General features: G+C 34.4%; 1 protein-coding gene across 18 annotated transcripts in view; it reads right to left on the bottom strand.

Annotated features, from left to right (window-relative positions):
* The window catches only part of SCAPER (S-phase cyclin A associated protein in the ER), a 491,770-nt gene that overhangs the window by 426,414 nt on the left and 45,086 nt on the right, over window positions 1–20,270 (bottom strand). For all 18 annotated transcript variants that reach the window (XM_055088136.1, XM_028495131.2, XM_024128925.3 and 15 more), the window contains exons 3-4: window positions 11,028–11,145; window positions 8,963–9,033 (exon numbers count right to left, since the gene is read on the bottom strand). In XM_055088136.1, the coding sequence (XP_054944111.1) occupies window positions 8,963–9,033; window positions 11,028–11,145 (189 nt within the window). The remainder of the gene's footprint in view (window positions 1–8,962; window positions 9,034–11,027; window positions 11,146–20,270) is intronic.

Below are 20,270 nucleotides of genomic sequence, written 5' to 3'. Positions count from 1 at the left end.
GCCCTGTGCTAACAACCCTTTACCGAATATTCCAGACCACCTCATTTCTCTTCCTATATACCACCCAAAGTTAAAATTAACTTGAATTTTCCTGAATTATACTTCCTTCACAAACTTCTTAGAGTGATCAGCAAAACATTAGTAGCTTCCTGTGAATTCAGACCTTAATCTTATAAAATTCTCAAAAATAATTTAACTCATCTTCACCCATTTATGTATTTACCCTATCATGCATCCATATGTATATGATTCCAATACTTTAGCCAACCTTTCTTAAAATGTAGAATAGGCAAAACTGCTTTTAGGTTAAGATGTTTCTATTCTCCGTGATTGCTCTATGTGAGGCTTTTACTAAGAAAGACTCCAGAAAGGCAGAAACTACAGCTAGGTAATTCCATCTGAAGGGCAATGAATGTACTATACAAATTTGACATTTAAGCTTGACAAAAATAGTAATACTTTATATTTGCACATTTATTTACATTTTATGAAGGGCTTTTGAAAACATATCATTTAATCATCACAACAAACTATAAAGACAGGACAAATATTGAAATATTATTATTCCTATTTTGTAGATGACAAAACTAACGCTCAGTAAGATTCAATTTCTTGACCAAGTCAAAAGGCTGAGTGACAGAACTGGGACTAGAACCGAGTCTTCCAACTTCTGCTCCAATGTTCATAAAGCATTTCACATAACACCTAGCACATAGTAGTACCCATATAATGTTAGGTATGATTATAGTGGGAAAGATAAAGAGGTGAAGAAATATGCTCACAGAAAAATGTGAATAAACTAATGGCAAAATTGCCAAATTTGTGAAGAAAGGTAGAAGAAGCATATCAAATTGTAGAGGCTGATAAGTTTGTATAGAGTTTCAAAATACAGCACTCTTACCTACCACTGATAAAAATAACAGCAGTGATAATAATAATTGCAGTGGCATCTAATATTCATGTCATACTTGCTATGTGCCAGACACTGTGCTAAGTGCTTTCCATACAGTTATACATCATTTAATCTTTGAAGCAATTTTATATCAGAGTTATTATTATTAGTTCCATTTTATAAAGGAGAAAACTGAGGCTTAGCTAAATTAAATGATAAACCCAAGGCCTCACACTAAGTAAGAGACAAAGCCAAGATTCAAAAAATCAGGTAACTATCCCATTGTTATGACTTACTGTGCCTGTTTCCAAGACATTCAACAGAAGACAAAGCAACCTAAACTTTTGGAAAAAGCTAGACACAACTGAATCTCATGTTTTAAATAAAATTCAATATAACAAATGTTATACTATTTTAATCAATCACTTTTGAGAGAAAAAGAGGAAAAAAGAAAGAAAGGAGAAGGAAAGGGGAAGGAGGAAATTGAGATTTGACTCACCTCTCTTAGAACTCTCGTCAACTCCCCTGAGAATCTGAAGAAACCTATGGACCTAAACCTCTGACAACAACCTGTCTTTTTACTGTCTCCATATTTAGTCTTTTCCAGAATGTCCTAAGGTTGGAATCATACAGTATGCAGCCTTTTCAGACTGGCTTCTTTTACTTAATAATATGCAATTAATTTCCTCCAGGTCTTTTCATGGCCTGATAGCTCATTTCTTTTTAGAGCTGAATGTACCAGTTTATTTATCCATTTACCTACTGAAGGATATCTTGGTTGCTTCCAGGTTTGGCGATTATGAAAAAGGCTGCTATAAACATCCATGTGCATGTTGTTGTTTAGACATAAGTTTTCAACTCATCTACATATATACCAAGGGCATGACTGCTGATCACAAGGTAAGAGTATGTTTAATTTTGTTAAGAAACTGCCAAACTGTCTTCCAAAGTGGCTGAATTTCCACTCTGAATTTCCACCAACATTCAATGAGAGTTTCTGTGGCTCTTCATCCTCACCAGCATTTGGAATTATTAGTGTTCCCAATTTTGGTCATTCTAATAGGTGTGTGGTGGTAGCTCATTGTTTTAATTTGCATTTCCCTGATGACATATGATGTGGCACACCTTTTCATATGCTTATCTGCCATCTGTACATCCTCTTTGGTGAGGTGTCTGTTAAGGTCTTTGGCTCATTTTTCAATCAGGTTGTTTCTTACTGTTGAGTCTTTTTTAAGAGTCCTTTGTACATTTTGGATAACAGTCTTTCATCAGATATCTTTTTCCAAATATTTTCTCCCAAGTCTGTGACTTGTCTTCTCATTCTCTTGACATTGTCTTTAGCAGAACAGAAGTTTCTAATTTTAATGAAATCCAGCTTATCATTGATTTCTTTCAGGGATCATGCCTTTGAAACTGTACCTAAAAAGTCATCACCATATTCAAGGTCATTTAGGTTTTCTCCTATGTTATTGTCTAGGAGTTTTATACTTCTGCATTTATGGTCAATAGTCCATTTTGAGTTAATTTTTGTGAAGAATGTGAGGTCTGTGTCCCAATTCATTTTTTTTTTTTTTTGTCGTATGGATGTTCCAGCACCATTTGTTGAAAAGACTACCTTTGCTCCATTGTATTGCCTTTGCTCCTTTGTCAAAGATCAGTTGACTAATTACGTGGGTACATTTCTGGGCTTTCTATTCTGTTCCATATATCTATTTGTCTTTTCTTTTGCCAATATCAACTGCCTGATTACTGTAGCTTTATAGTAAGTATTGAAGTTGGTTAGTGTCAGTCCTCCAACTTTGTTCTTCTCCTTCAATATTTTGTTGCCTATTCTGGGTCTTTTGCCTCTCCATATAAACTTTAGAATAAGTTTACTGATATCTACAAAATAATTTGCTGGGATTGTATTGAATATATTCTTCAACCTGGGAAGAAATGACATCTTGACCATATTGAGTCTTCCTATTCGTCAACATGGAATGTCTCTCCATTTATTTAGCTCTTTGAGTTCACTTATCAGAGTTTTATAGTTTTCCTCATATAGATCTTATACATATTCTGTTAGGTTTATACCTACCTATTTAATTTTGGGGAGCGCTGATATAAATGGTATTGTGGTTTTGTTTTTTTTTAGATTTATTTTATTATTTATTTATTTATTTTATTTACTTATTTATTTTTGGCCGTGTCGGGTCTTCATTGAGGTATGCAGGATCTTTCATCGCGGCACGCGGGCTCTTCATTGTGGTGTGCGGGCTTCTCTCCAGTTGCGGCATGCGGATTTTCTCTCTCTAGTTGTGGTGGGTGGGCTCCAGCACATGTTGGCCCTGTAGTTTGCAGCATCTGGGCTCTCTCATTGAGGTGCACGAGCTCACTAGTTGTGGCGCACAGGCTTAGTTAGTTGCCCTGCAGCATTGTGGGATCTTAGTTCCCTGACCAGGGATCAAACCCTGCATTGTAAGGCAGCTTCTTTACCACTGGACCACCAGGGAAGTCCCAATGGTATTGTGTTTTTAATTTCAAATACCACTTACTCATTGCTGGTACACAGGAAAGCAACTGACTTTTGTTATGTTAATCTTGTATCTTGCAACCTTCTGTAATCAATTATTAGTTATAGGAGTTTTTTTGGTTGATTCTTTCAGATTTCTTACATAGATGATCACGTCATCTACGAACAAAGACAGTTTTATTTCTTCCTTCCCAATCTGTATACCTTTTATTTCCTTTTCTTGTCCTATTGCATTAGCTAGAACTTCCATTACGATGTTGAAAAGCAATGGTGAAAGGGGACATCCTTACCTCATAACTGATCTTAATGGGAAAGCTTCTAGTTTTTCCCATTAAGTATCATGTTAGCTGTAGGGTTTTGTATTTTTTTTTTAATTAAGTTGAACAAGTTCCCCTCTATTCCTAGTTTACTAAAAGATTTTTATCATCTTTTCTAGGTGTAGGATTTTGTCAAATTTTTTTTCTGCATCATTGATATAAAACTAGGTTTTTTCTTTTTTATCCTGTTGCTGTGATGAATTCCATTGATTTATTTTAAATTATGAACCAACCTTGCACCTCTGGGATAAATCCCACTTGCTCATGGTGTATCATTCTTTTTATTGTGGGATATGATTTGCTAATATTTTGTTGAGGATTTTTGTATCTATGTTTGTGAGAGTCACTGGTCTGCAGTTTTCTTATACCGTCTTTGTTTGGTTTTGGTGTTAGAATAATGCTGGCCTCATAAAATGAGTTAGGAAGTATTCCCTCTGTTTCTACCCTCTAAAATGGATTGTAGAGAATTGGTATAATTTCTTCCTTAAATGCTTGGTAGAATTCAACAGTGAATCCACCTGGGCCAGGTACTTTCTGTTTTGAAAGGTTATTAATTATTGATTTAATTTCTTTAATACATTTAGGCCTATTCGGAGTGTCTATTTCATCTTGAGTGAGTTTTAACAGATTATGTCTTTCAAGCAATCAGTCCATTTCATCCTGGTTATCAAATCTGTGGCAAAGAGTTGTTCATGGTATTCTTTTATTGTCCTTTTAATGCCCATGGGATCTGTACTGAAATGAATAAGTAGGGACATGCAATAGGACTTTGGGACAGTACTATCCATATGAGGTTAGCGGTCATAAGTGTCAAAAGAGCCTTTCAACATAACTGATACTTTTCTCCTGCCACTTTCAAATGCATGGGGCGCAGAGCAGAATACGCAGAAAAGTGGCTGTAATGAGGACAACTCTGTCAAGTGTGTACTACCAAGAGGCAGGGTAGCCAGACAGTTGGGAGAGTGGGCAAGAAGGTAATTATGACAGACAAACCATACAATCTCAGGTGGATACGCAGGAAAGTGTGGTCATATGGAGGATGAGGGATAATGAAAGGGTGGTAGGATCAGTAAATTATAGATTGCATGGGGTTGAAGAATTGTTAGAGTCACATGATCACAGAGAATAAGACAGGAGGAGAGATGACAGGTAGAAGACGGGATGGCTGAGATTGAGATCCTGGAGGGAGAGTAGTTGTTAGTGAGAACAAGGCAAGAGTCTGACCATCAGAATGAGTAGAAAACAAAACTACTGGAGGAAAGAAATGCAAGAAATTGAGAGGACAGCAGTAATGGTGTAGAGCATGCAGTGAGCCTGAAAATTATATCTTCAAGGCATAAGGAGAAGTGACCTGGAAATCTGTAAGTGCTGCAACAAGAAGAGGGAGCAGGTGGTATAGTCTGATGGCATGTCCTTCAAATCTGAGGAGTTTTAGGAGATGGGAGGGAGAACTGCCTGAAATGCCAGTGAGGAGCAAGCAGGAAACCTAACCCACCTCTAGGATCACAGGTAGGAGTGCTGTGGGGGAAAAAAACAACTACTACTTAAAACGACTGTGGAGGAAGCAGTATCCCCACACGTGAGTTGGAATTTACCTAAAACAAGAAGGTAAAAGGAATGTGCAAGGAAGAGAGGAACAAAGAAAATTTTGCTGATGGTAAACCTACTTCTAGAGGGCAAAGTTGTAGGATTTCACAAGTAATCCAGAGGCATTTCCCTGATTACTACTGAAACTGAGCATCTTTTCACAGGTTTACAGGCTATTCAGGTTTCCCCCATTTTTTATTGGGTTATTTGTCCTTTTTCTGATGAATTTTAGCTCTTTATGAAGTCTTTGATGTATGGTATCTTCTCCCAGTCAATCTCACCTTTAACTTTGTTTAAGTGAGTTTTTTAGTATATAAATTTGATATAACACATCCATCAGTTATGCTTTTTGTCTTGTCTAGGAAAGCCTCTTCTAATTCAAGGTCATAAAAATATCCTTCCAGATAATCTTAATTTTTTTGTTTTCTCATTTGGTCTTTAGCCCATCAACAATTTTTTTTTATATTACATGAATATATCCTTATATTTTATTTGTAATTTAACTGCATTACAGTCAGAGAACATGTTGTGTCTGACTTCTATATTCTTGTCTGACTTCTATTTACTGAGACTTCTTTATAACCTAGGATGTGATCAATTTTTGCATATGCTTTGTGTACACTATTTGAGTGCCAATAAATACACACATATACATACATACATATATGTATATGTATTTGTATGAGAGCAATCATAAATCTATCTTAATTCTATATTCTTGCTATTTATTCCTGCTTGATCAGTTTCTGAGTAAGGGATATGAATATTTGCCACTATGATCATGAATACACTTTTCTCCTTGTAATTCTGTTAGTTTGGGCATTAAATATTTCAAGCCTATGCTGTTAGGTACCTAAAAGTTTTGTGCTTTTATACTTTTTGAATGATTATTCTTTTCACCATTATATAATTTCTATCTTTCTGTAATCAATGCTTTTCATGTTGAAGTCCATCTGGTTTAATATGAATATTGCTATTCTAGCTTTAGAGCACATCTAGAATATCAAGTATTTTGCCTGGATTTTTTTTCTCTTTCTTTGTTTTAAACCCTTCCTTGAAGTTTTAAATATGTCTTATAAGCAGTATACAGCTCAATTTAAAATGAGAGGTTTAATTCAATCATCTGACTTTTAAGAACTGAATTTAATCAGTTTACATGTATTGATATTATGTTTGCTGAAATATTTATACTTAGTATCTACCATTATCTTTCACGTTTTTCACTTACTATGATTTTTTCTTCTTTTTTTCTTTCTCTTTCCTTCTATTTAGTTGAAAAGCTTTGGTTTATTCACTTTCTCTTTTCCTCTGTTTATTTGGAAATCGTGCCCGCTTGTTTTACTCCTTTAGTAGCTAGCCTTAAACAAAGACTTCTTCCTAAATAAAACAAGGATTTTATCACATTAACTCCCCTCCAAACTCCCTACAGTCTTCTGTGTTAACACTGTTTAAGATTATAGCTCCACCTTTCTAAATTTAATTGTGTGAGTGTCTTTGAAAACCATCAATAGTTAATGAGCTTTACTAAAATATTTTACAGCTATCTTTTTATCAAGCTCCCTCCTCCAAGTTACCTTTTCTTCTTGCTGAAGTATGTCTTTAATAGTCCCTTCATTAAGAGTCTGTAGGTGGCAAACCCTTAGCCTTTGTACATCTAAAAATGGCTTTATTTCACTCTTGCACTTGAATGATCATTTGAATGGGCACAGACTTCTTCTGGGTTAAAAGTTATTTTGCCTTATAACTTTGTAGATTGGTCCACTGTTCTTTCGTTCATTACAAGATTATTGTTATTTCTCTGTGCTTTTGTTTACTTCCTGGTATTTTAAGAGTTTTATCCTTAACATTTTGCAGGTTCTCTAGAATATATCTAGGTATAAATCTATTTTTATTTATCCTGCTCAGCTCTACAGTTCTGCTCTGAATCTCTTGAGAACTCAAAGTAAGGAAAATTTTAAACATTATTTTTCCAAATATTGCATGCCCACTATTTATTCTCTATTTCAAAAGTCCTAGAAGGCATACGTTAGAATTTCTCAATCAAATTCTCTTTCCAATTTTCCATCTCTTTAGTTCTGAGCTACGTTCTAAATCCTCTTAAGTAGTTAGTGTCTTCCAACTCACAAATTCTCTCTTTAACTAATCTCTCTGTCCAGTATATCATTTATTCTTACTAATTGCAGGTAAGAATAAAAAATTAAAATTTCACGGACAACATTTTCATTTCTAAGATGTTCACTTTTATCTATAAATGTTCAAAATTAATATCCATCTTTTATTTCAGAATTTTCCTTTTTGCATTATATTTAATCCTTCCTTTGAGGAATTTAAACTTGTTTATTTGGAAGTCCTCTTTAGAAAAATGACCATTTTTCAGTACCTCAGGAGTAAATTCTCTCATTTGTGGAATGTGTAGTTTATATCTTACGATATTATTTTCCTCATGTGCCTTGATATTTTGTTTTGCAAACTTATTTTGCATTTAAGTTTCTTTTATTTTAGTTTTTCACTTTGCTCACCCTAACTACATGTGTACTAGTTTTATGGTTACCATCATCTGGCCCACCATGGTCCCCTTCCAGAGGTCTTTTATTGGGGACTTAAAGCTCTCACCCTTCAAGAATATAGCAGACCCAGTCATGAACCAGAGGGCCACTCTCTTTTATTGCTTCAGATGTCAATTATCACAGGCCACAACCCCAGGCAGATTGTAGTGTTCTTTGTCTCCTAGTGCAGAACACTGCACAAGCCTAAAGTTTTATGCCATGGGCCTGGATCTGATTTCCCACCACAATCAGGGTGTTTCAGCTTCCCTTATATAGGACTTGTCCAGTAAGTGTGTGTCCCCAACTCCACTTATCTGTGAATATATGTGTTTGTTTTATTTCTGATCCACAGAGATTTTTATTTTGAAAATCCTTTGCCTCTTTAATTTTTAAAAAATATTTTATCATTGATGTCTCTTGTATTTGAGGACTAGGGAATATTTTATGAACTCACAATGCCACCTTGATTAGAAGTCCATGTTTTCCTTATGTGTAGTTTTTGGTTTACATAATACATATTGGTATATTTAATAACATCAAACTAAAATATAATATATGAAAAGTTCAGAGAAAATAACTACAGATTACAAAGCTAACTATAAATATGCCAAAACACTTTTAAAAATAAGGTAGGCTTGTGTTCTCTAAAATTTTAGTAGAACAATCTGAAAAATTTTAGATTCAATACATCTTTATTATCCTACATCCAAAAGACATCATTATACCTAGAAAGCAAATCATAGAAGAATCACAAATATGGAATGTGCAGCAGAGGAGTTAAGAGCATAAACTGTAGAAATTGATGGCATGGGTTCAAATCCTGGCTGTGTCACTTACTAGTAAGTTACATAACCTCTCTCTACCTCAGTTTTCTCATTTGTAAATGAAGACTAATGCCTACATCAAAGGGTTGTTATAAGAAACAAATTAATATCTGTAAAGTATTTAGTACAAGTTTGGCACATAATACTACATACATATTTGTTAAATAAAGGATGTTACATTAAATTTTTATATGAAGATAAAATATGCAATATTCAAATCCTGAAAAATTAGATTTTATAATTGAAATTAAACACAAAAAAGTAAACAGTTGTATATGCTGTACCTGTTTTGTCGTTTTATGAGTGCCTTGAATTGTCCTCTTTGATTTTCCACCACTTTGACATTTAGATTTTCCTTCAAGGCAAAAATAGACAAATATATAGATCAACAAATAGATAATATAAAACTGAACTATGCAAATTATCCAGGCATACTAACACATAATCTCCTTCCAGAGACCACAGAACAGAACAATCTATACATGGCCAACATGAACTACAGATGTCATAAAAACCAAATTTCCAAGGTCCCAGAGACTGTTTTATTGAATGGCTTTCTCAGAATAGGAAGAAATCAACTTCTTAAAGAAGTCAGATAATTTAAAAACAAAGTCAGGTTAGTGATACTCTTCAATTTATATATAGCTCCTTTGAAAATAATTCTTTGAATTCAAATTTTATTTTGACAATAAAATTAAGAATACATTTTTTACCATATAAAAATTCAGTATTTTCTGTTTTAATTTATCTGATTTATGAAATATATAGTTTCACTTTGAAAAGGGACATTTTCAGTTCTTTGTATTTCTGCAGCAGATACAGCTTTCTCACTTGCTCTTTTTTATAAGAAAGACACTAACTACTGTTTTATAATCACTCTATTCTTGAGAGCTATTCCAAAACAGGAGTAAAATTCTGTAATGTACAACAGATTCATTTTCCTTTTTGCAAAATAATTTTGGGCCAAGACCCCTGAAGCAGTACAAATGAAGTGAACCACAACACCTACTATCAATTTATCTGCACACCACAGGGCGTCCCTCACTGTTCTACCAGGGGTGGAGGTAGAGAACTCTCCACCCCCTACACAGCCTTTTATTCATCCTTTCATCATAGAGAACAATGTATCAGAGGCTTTTTAGAATATCCAGGAGAATAATCAGCTTAGAACAAGTACCAGAGGAGACAGGAATAAAACAAAGAACAGAAGAAAACTTTTAAAAATTGAATTATCATCCTCAGAAACATCTGAGTATAGATTACAGCCATAAAACAAGAACGAGTTGAGATTTTTTAAAAAGCAAAATAAAGATTTTTCTGTAAGTGGCAAGGTTTTCACAATATAAAATAATCCTTCTTAAAAATTATGAAATTAACATTCTTCCTTTGTCATCATTATTATAGATATTCAGAACGTTCTAATTCTTTGTGCTCTTATTTCCATTACTTTGCAATAAGCATAAATGAAGCTTTAAAATAGTACTGGCCCATTTTTTATGTACTTATATGCAATATCAGGATATATACAGAAATAGGATTCATTATTATATTTTCTTTCCTTTTATGTTTTTTGAGTAGAAGCAATTTTAATAATAACACCTTCAGATTACTTTGTGTTCTGAATAACCCATGAAAAATTTCATAAAACAGTATTTATAACATAGAGCAACCGTGAGATATTTCTAGGTTTCTTGCCACTTTTGTACTAAATAATGTTGATATATATTTTCTATAAAAGAAATGAAGTAATAGTAAGCTCCATATGACAATTTTAGCTAGTAAGGAGCTAAATTTAAAAAGAAAAATTTAATTTCTACCTCTATTTAATAGCTTTTGTGATCCAAAAGAACTGCTCTCTAAAAATACCTAATAAGACTGACAATGAGTGAGGTGGATGGACCTAGAGTCTTTCATACAGCGTGAAGTAAGTCAGAAAGAGAAAAACAAATACCATATGCTAACACATATATATAGAATCTAAAAAAAAAAAAAAAGAAAAATGGTTCTGAAGTACCTAGGGGCAGGACAGGAAATAAAGACAGACGCAGACATAAAGAATGGACTTGAGGATAGAAAAAATCTAAATCTCCTATGACTTTAAAAAAAACTAATCTGCCAGTCATAATAACACACCCAATTTCATTCCTATGTGAAACAGTGAAACTAACAATATCATTTTCATTTGTGTATTAGGTAAGATAAAAAATCAATTAAAAATTATTTCTTGTTTAATACATACTAATTTGCCCAAGACTTCTAATTATACACAGTCTTCAGTCTATCTACTGTTCAAGACTAAATATATTCTTCTAATTTACAACAAAAATGAAACTTTTTTTTAATACATACCATCATCATCTTTGCTTTCTAGTGGAACACTCCAAGCTATTAGGTTTCTTGCTGTACGACCCTCCTCTGCAACTATTCTCCTTACTTTGTCATGACTATTGGAGCGCTGGAATGAAGCCTATGCACAAAAAAGAGAACATGTATTAGTTTATTAAATTAGTCAACATAAAAAATATATCTGGCATACAAATTCATCATTTCTATTATTTTCTCAGAAAGGAAACACTTAAAACTAATTTGGGATCGGAAAGGTGCTTAGACAGAAATAAGAGTAAGTCCCAGATCTTTTTTAGTTCTAAAAAGACTGAATTTTACAACTTTAAAAATAAATAAATCATTTCAAGAATGAATTCAACCTAAGGTTTGAAAAACTGTCCTAAGGAGCACAAACATTGCTGTGTACCCATTTCAGCACCACTCCCCCTTATATATCACAGGTTAAAGTAAGAGGGTACATATTCCCTCTGAAAGCTCTCGGCAACATAAAATGTTTTCAAGCCTCCTATTTTTTTCCCTACAAATAATGCTAAAGTACATTTTCACTCAGTTGTAAATTTCCACTGCATAATTTTATCTCCAAGTTATTGGGATCTAAAAATTCCTGTAAACTAACATATTTAAGTTGCAAAATTTTAAACTCTGCCCTACTGCACATGATGTGTGTATGTATACATGTATGTGGTGTGTGTGTGCGTGTGTGTATTCTTGCTTTCTCTAGTCCCACACAGCTGAAAGCAACACTAGCCTAGAGGTTCAGCCCCAACAAAACCCTGGGCCAATGGAAGCCAGATCCAGTAATGTAAAGGAAATTACCTTCCCACTAATGAATGCTATATGAAAATAGCCCACTTATTTTTTCTGTTGTAATAAGATCATGGGTGCCTTTACTGTCTTCTTTTGCTTTGCTATATTTTTATTTTTTTACTTTTATTTTTTTTTTACTTTATTCTTTTTTAACATCTTTATTAGAGTATAATTGCTTTACAATGGTGTGTTAGTTTCTGCTTTATAACAAAGTGAATCAGCTATACATATACATATATCCCCATATCCCCTCCCTCTTGCGTCTCCCCTGGGAAAGTCTTTAATTTCATATTCAATTCTTGAGACGTTTTTCAATTTATTTTTTTGTCAGTTTTGGCATCAAGTGATGGTTTTCAAAGAATTCATTTATTTCCTAAATTTAAAACTATGCTGGTATCAAATTATTCATTAGTGTCTCTTATTATAATTTTGTTATATCCCTTTTACATTCTCAGTAATGGGAATATTTTTTCCCTATTTTTTTCTTTTTTTTAGATCAGCCTTTCCAGTGGTAATCGTGATAATGGTCTTTATCATTATCTCTCCCCTTACAAAGTAATACAAATACTATATAATGCAGACCATCATGTTTAATAACAGTAGCTAAAGAGAAAGCAATGTTTATGGAATATGATGAGATCATCGTTCAAGTTATTAAGTTGCTATTAAGTAGTATTTTTGTTTGATTTGATAAGAAAATATAACCACTATCTTAATGAAGTTTATAAATATAGCCTTGTTAGTATATAATAGCTTAATTTAAAACTTAAGAATTTATACCAAATCAATTTAACATAAGACCTATATTATCAATGATCAGTGATCAATAAAAATGCACACACTAAGAAAAGTACCATACAACAATAGGATATGCACGTTGGAAAAATATCTTTTAAAAGGCTGGCTTAAGACCTCAATTATTTGTAATACTTACAAAAATTCTGCAAAATTTATATTCTTTTGTGGTAATTCATCTCAGAATGATTAAATCAAATGCCCAAGTAAGAGGGTCAGATTATGAACACTGGCCCATGAGAATTTCAAGCCTGTGTTATCTCACCTATGATATTGTTCTTCAGATGAGCAGATCACTTATCAATCTGAAATCTTCCCATGTCTATAGATTTTTAAACTATCTAACTAAAAGTTATCAAAATGGAGAAAAATCTTAAAGATCTGTTAGAAACCCAGTAATGTTTTGCTTTAGATATTTATTTTTCATTACTTACACCACTTTTTAGTATTATTACTATTGCTTCACTGGCATTAGATATTCTTCATTTTGTCAATATCTCTGCAGATATACATATATTGCTTAATCACTTTAAAAAAAAGAGAGATGGGGTGGAAGTAGAACTAGAGATTCACTGTAGTCACCTCAAATCTCACCAATTCTCATTATGCAAATCTTGCATTAGTACATGATTAAGTGAAGGACTCTGCCTTACAATGTATTATCAACCATACACAATGGGAGGGCAGTTCTATTAAGCATTTATATCTTACTATAATGAATACAATGCTATGCTAAATGAATGATACCTTCAAAGCATTTTAAACAAACTTCCTAAAATCTTTAATGCTTTGTCGAAAAGAAATACTTCATTTTACTAATTGGATTGGTGGGATTTATCTATGTTACACTATGAATCTCAACCTATTGTTATTAATCAATCACCATAATTAAAAAATAAAGTTCTTCATTTCCATTTCTTTCATAAAAATAGAAAAATTTTAGTACTTACAAACCCTATCTTGTTATTTTCATCTGTGAAAACAAGTGACTTTTCAACATATTCCAGAAAATCAACATATAATGTATATTATATAAAAATTTAAATTAGGCTTTGTAGGAAATTGGGTAACAATATAATTTTCTTTACTCACCTTAACTTCTGGCCAGGAAAATCGGGAAAAATGCTGGATTTCCTTGGCAGTCTCATGGTCTACTTTCTATCCTTGGTGAAACTGCAATGCAAACTTAACAGTTCTTGACTCTGTCCTCTTTGCAGACCATACGAAGGTGACTTTGGGCCCTGGACAGAGGAAATACAGGAGGAAGGTGATACTTTTGCTACCTCGCAGGTACTGAAAAAAAATAGCTCTATATATTCAGAATTTTTATATTTATATAAAAATGTTTGAAAAAAAAAGATTCTCCTTATACAATGGTTTAAAACTTGGTCAAACTAGGATCTACAGATGAGCAGAGGAGAGGAAGAAGGAAAGAAAAGAATGACCGAGGTTAATCCTTAAGAACCACTCAGTCATGTGTTATAAGATTCAATACCAACTGAATATTCAGCTCTGTGTTACTACAACATGATCATAGGAGACAGAGGGAAAAGAGAGAAATATAAGCACCAATTCCACTGCAATCTAGTAAAATATTAGTTTTTTTCAAATATAGACATCAGGTTAATATCTCTTTAAATTACATGGTTTTAAGTAACATGGCTCCTTGAGGCCAGGTAATAATTGTCACAGCGTTAGCAACTCATGTTAAGAGAAAAAATTGTTTCCTTCATGTTTGACTCTCAGCATTTACTAGAGAGTGTTACAAATAGGAAAGGTTTCTAAAAGTCTGTTGAGGACACAGATCCAGTCCCAATTCTACAGGTAATAACAATTGTATATGTTGAGAAGTTGAAACAGAAATTTCTCCTAAATTCAGATTTCATTCAGCCACTAATTCCCAATTTATATGCAAAGGCTCATTGTTTCATTAAAGACCAAAGGAAACACTAAAATGTTAGGAGTTTGCTACACAGAATGGAGCCTCTGTGTTCCTCTTGTCTGAGTTGGAAAGTAAATGTAAAACTCCGATATTCTGCATTCCTGAAGCTGAGCAAAGCAGTGGGGGTTTCAATTAAAAACCACAGGAATGGAAAGGGATACGTCAATAAAACCACAGACTTGTACGTACGGCATACTAGCTTGCAAACAAACACAGCAAGCCTTCCTGTAGTATGAGTGTATTACTGTATGTTTAAACTGAATGCGTGATGGCTGAGGTGACTATCGCAGCATGGTTTTCCCTCATTTCATGTACAGGGGAATGCAGACTTGCATCCTTGGTTCCTTGTAGCAAATGCAATGAGGAAATTGCTTAACTGAAGAACGCATCACCAAAGTGGGAAAAGCTGAAATGATACTAAATCTGCCTTTTAAGTACGAAGATCATTAAAGGAAGATAATTTCAAGGCTGAACTGATATGCAATCAGTAATGGTGGAAAATTAGTTTTTTCAAATATAGACATCAGGTTAACATCCATTTAAACTACATGGTTTTCACTATAAGGTTTCTGCAAACAGTGTCTGACATTAGAATATATTTGTTGAGTAATCAATTGGCTATAGAGGAGTACAATCAGTACATAAAAATATTACATATTTTATAAGGATAAAACCAGAATAAAGGCAGTCCTGTTAAACAGAGCATAGGCAAAGTATTTAATTTATAATTCATGGTACATAGCTGTGTATTTTTTTAAAAGATGCGACGTGTTACAAATATTTAAGAGAAGACAGCTATGTGGGAAAAACTGGATAGTTTGCTTGGTTAATTAATTAGGCTAAATGTTGCTTAACTTTGCTACCAGTTAACAACTGGTTTCAAATATATTGGCTTCTCATTATGCTTGAACAATTCATGAAATTAATCTTATTGACTACCTAGTGCATTCAGAGACTGAAGCTCAAAGAAAAATCCAAGATATTTTTAGGTGAGGATTGTCTCATTGACTCTGACAAAGAATGCTTTATTTTTCTTTCCACAGAAAACATGTTTATTTTATCCATATTGAAGGATAACAGAAATAAAAGTCAGCTTTGTTTATTTTCCAACATTTTGATGCTTACCTTATTGCACAGTCTAATGAAACATGGTGGTAGACACAGCACTTACTGTGGGGTTTATTTTATGGAGGGTTTTATTCCTGAGTAAAAGATAAAAGGCTGGGGATAAAAGTGAACATACTTTACTTTCCAAGCTTCCTATATATTGTAAAGGATATACATTGTGATACTTCAGGAAATTCAAAGATTGTGAGATGTCTTGCACTTCCTAAACAATTATTTTTTATGAATTATAAATTTCAAAGAGTTTGATAAAGGCTTAATCCTAAATCTCTTGGTTATCTTATCAGTCAGTTGTGGGGTCTTCTGATTACCATAATGATAGAGTCCAACAATTATGGGATGTGTTATTTTGAAGTCAAAACATAAATATACATTTGTAAAATGGAGCACAGCATCCTTGTACTTGAAAATATAATTAGAGTGATTAAAAACAGAACATAGGACAAGTTTTATCATAATCCCTTACTCACTGCTATGTCTCCAATGTTTACTCAGTCCAGTCTCTGACACATAGTGCAGGTTTTATAAACAGCAGTTGGGAAGATAAATAAAGATAAATAAAAGAATTAACAAATAAAAATGGATGTTAAGTGGAAACAGATCTAAAACCTAGATTTCCTAAACTGTGCCTTCCTCTGCTTCTTTTTTTTAATTTTATGTATTTATTTATTTTAATTCACAAGATATTTTATTATATTTTTTTCCTTTTTTTTAACATCTTTATTAGGAGTATAATTGTTTTACAGTGTTCTGTTAGTTTCTGCTTTATAACAAAGTGAATCAGCTATACATATACATATATCCCCATATCCCCTCCCTCTTGCGTCTCCCCTCCCACCCTCCCTATCCCACCCCTCTAGGTGGTCACAAAGCACGGAGCTGATCTCCCTGTGCTATGCGGCTGCTTCCCACTAGCTATCTATTTTACATTTGGTAGTGTATATAAGTCCATGCCTCTCTCTCACTTCGTCCCAGCTTATCCTTCCCCCTCCTTGTGTCCTCAAGTCCTTTCTCTACATCTGCATCTTTATTCCTGTCCTGCCCCTAGGTTTGTCAGAACCAGAAAATAGCCCATTTTTATAAGCCAAGAATCTATGAAAAGAAAAGGGCTCTAAAGCATCCCTATGAGCACACGGATGCAGCCTCCTTGCCCAACTCTTAACTCCATGTGGGAAATCTACCTCGTTCTGAAAAGAATTCACTCCTGGGCCCAGACCAAAATCCTAGTCCAACTAATGAGCGAGTTCATCTTCTCTTCTAGTTCTTGCCAACCTAAACTCTTAGCATCCCTGGAATCCTTAGTCAACAACAAATTTACTGGACAATTACTATGTGTCAAGCAATGTATAAGACACTGAGGAGAATACAAAAATATAAGGTAGTATACGTGTCCTCAAAGAATTAACAATCCAAATGAGTGAACCAAACACATAAGAGCAAAAAATAATATATGAATTAATCAGTATGGTATCTAGTCTCCAGATGCCCCCCTTCCCCTCAATAAACCACTCCTGCTGGTGTTCATGCCCTTGTGTAATCCCCTCCCCTTGAACCCGGCTCTGTGACCTGCTTTTTGACCTATAAAATGAGGTGGAAGTGACATTGCGTAATTTCTGAAAATAGGTCATAAGAAGCTTTGCAGTCTCTACCTGGGTCTCTTGGAATGCTCCTTCTTGAGATACTCACTCTTGAAACCCAGCCATCCATGCCATGAGAAGCCAAAGCCACCAGTAGAGAGACCATGTAAAGTCAGCACTGATGGACAGGCCCAGCTGAACTCCCAGCTGACAGACAACATACACTGAGCCATCTTGGACATTCCAGCCCTGTCAAGCCCCCAGATGAATGCTGCCATCCCAGCGCCCCAGGCACCCCAGGGCAGAAAAACCACCTAGTCAACCCATAGAATCATGACGGGTAACAGGAACTATATGTATTCACACTAATCCACAGTACACACATCTGTATTTCTGTATCTATCTGTACAGAGATACTGAAAACTGTGAGTTTATATTAATACCTCTGATTTCTTTTTTAAAATATTTATTTATTTATTTTGGCTGTACAGGGTCTTAGTTGTGGCACACGGGATCTTCCTTGTGGCATGCGGGATCCTTAGTTGCGGCATGCAGGCTTCTTAGTTGCAGCAAGTGGGCTTCTTAGTTGAGGCATGCAGACTTTTAGCTGCGGCATAAGGAATTCTTAGTTGCAGCATGCGGGCTTCTTAGTTGCAGCATGCAGACTCAGTTGCGGCATGCATGTGGGATCTAGTTCCCTGACCAGGGACCAAGCCCAGGCCCACTGCACTGGGAACTCAGATTCTTACCCACTGGACCACCAGGGAAGTCCCAATACCTCTGATTTCAATCCTACATCATAGGTTCATTTTAGCCTTGCCCTTTCCTTATTTGTAATTTCTTTCTCCATCAATAAGACACCCAGCTCTCATCATCTAAAATATATTTACTTACCTGTTCAATTCTAATATATACATAAAGTAGTTTCCAAAAAAAAAGGGGGGGGAATTCCCTGGCGGTCCCGTGGTTAGGACTCTGCGCTTTCACTGCTGAGGGCCCAGGTTTGATCCCTGCTCAGGGAACTAAGATCCCACTAGCCACGCCATGCGGCCAAAAGTAATAAAAAATAAATAAATAAAATAAAGTAGTTTCATAACTGCTAACCCATATCTCTGTGAGAAACACACTTACTAACAAGGTTATATTTCTATACAGTTCCGTCTTCAGCCTTACAGTGTCCAAAGTACTCGATTTTGTTTTCCAAAATTACTTATATTAGTTCGTCTCATCCTCACCCCTTCAGTGTGGTTACATTATATACTTGTAATATGTTACTCTTTAGTTTTTGGGTTCTCCTCACCTACTGGTAAACTTTAATTGCTGGCTTATTTGGGGAGTATGTGAAAGAAAGGCAACACATTGTTCTCAAACAAAAGAACTTATTAATTAGTATGACGTTGAGAGAAGAAAAAAGTCACTACACTCTAGGGCAGGGGTCCACGAACTTCCTCTACAATGGGCCAGACGATAAACAATTTTTATTTTAGGCTTTGCAGGTCATACAGTCTCTATGACAACTACTCAATCATGCCATTTTGTGTGACAGCAGCCATAGACAACATGTAAACAAATGGGTGTGGCTGGGTGGGAAATATATTACTGTTCAGTTTGAAATAAATTCAAATTACAGAAAAGTTACAAATTAGCACAAAGAATCCTCAAAATATCCTCATACATTTTTTTCCTAAAACATCTGAGAATAAACTGCAATCATCATATCTTTTGCCCTTAAGTACTCCAATGTGTATTTCATATATCCAAAGACACTCCCCTATATAAATATACTACAACTATCAAATCAGGAAATTATCATTGATCCAAATTATTATCTAAATTAGAGTAATTACTGAAATTTCACCAACTGTTCCACTAATGTCTTCGATAGTATAAAGTTGACAACAGATATAAGTTCAATTATTCCAGAAGCTCTACAAACTCCAAGCACAATAAATATAAATAAAAAGAAAACCATGCCTAAACCAACCACAGAAAAACTAATGATAGCCTGAAACATAGAGAAAAACTTAAAAGCATACAGAGGAGGGAAAAACAGCTCACCTTTAAAGAAGCAACAGTGCAGTAAGACTGACAGCTTTGCATTGTCCAGGAAGTGATAAAAGTAATAATTTATAATAAATAAATCAATAACTTATTACTACCTATTCAGTAGAATAGTAGGGTCAAAACCTTGACTCAAGATAGTTCAAGAGAATGTTGAGTGAGTAAATGGAGACAGTAAGTATAAATAACTTTTTTTGAGTTTTGTAATACAGGCGAAAAGAGAAAGAAGAAAGCAAAAACGAACAGAGAAGGTTTTTAAGATGGGTGACAGTATGTTTTTATGCTGATGGGAATGATCCATAGAAAGTGAAATTGCATATGTAGGGAAACAGGGAATAACCAAAGAAACTAAAGCTGCGAGTGACAGGAACTGAATTTCAGTGTACACGAATGAACCAACCAGCTCAAACTATTAGGAAAACAAAGACTGCTCTCTTCCACTCTTAATACTCTGTGCTATGAAGTTAACCCAAATTTCCCTCTCCAGAACTTGACTTGTTATATTTTTAAAATAAATACCTGCCTCCACGTTCCTTCATTCCTCTGACCTTACCCTGGATATCCACATGGCATCTACTTACCTGACTCATAAACTTTCACTGAGACTCATTAGTCCGTGACCAATGTTCCAGCTCCACTCTGTACAAAATACTTGAATGATCTCTTTTCTATTCCCATACTTTACAATCAGTGTAACATCATAAAATCTCCTTTTGCTTAAAGACATGTCCCAATGATTATATAACTTAGGTTGGCATCTATCATTTAGGTTACCTAAGCATTGTTTTAACCAAAAAGTATCACTATTCCTTTCAGGTCAGAAGAATACATTTAAATAGTTGGTCTACTTTTCATCTCTTTTTTTTTTTTTTTTTTTTTTTGCGGTACACGGACCTCTCACTGTTGTGGCCTCTCCTGGTGCGGAGCACAGGCTCCGGA

Source organism: Physeter macrocephalus, chromosome 11, assembly GCF_002837175.3.
Source record: "Physeter macrocephalus isolate SW-GA chromosome 11, ASM283717v5, whole genome shotgun sequence".
Taxonomy (NCBI): Eukaryota; Metazoa; Chordata; class Mammalia; order Artiodactyla; family Physeteridae; genus Physeter; species Physeter macrocephalus.
The sequence above is the reverse complement of the archived record's forward strand: the minus strand, read 5'-3'. Positions and strand labels throughout refer to the sequence as shown.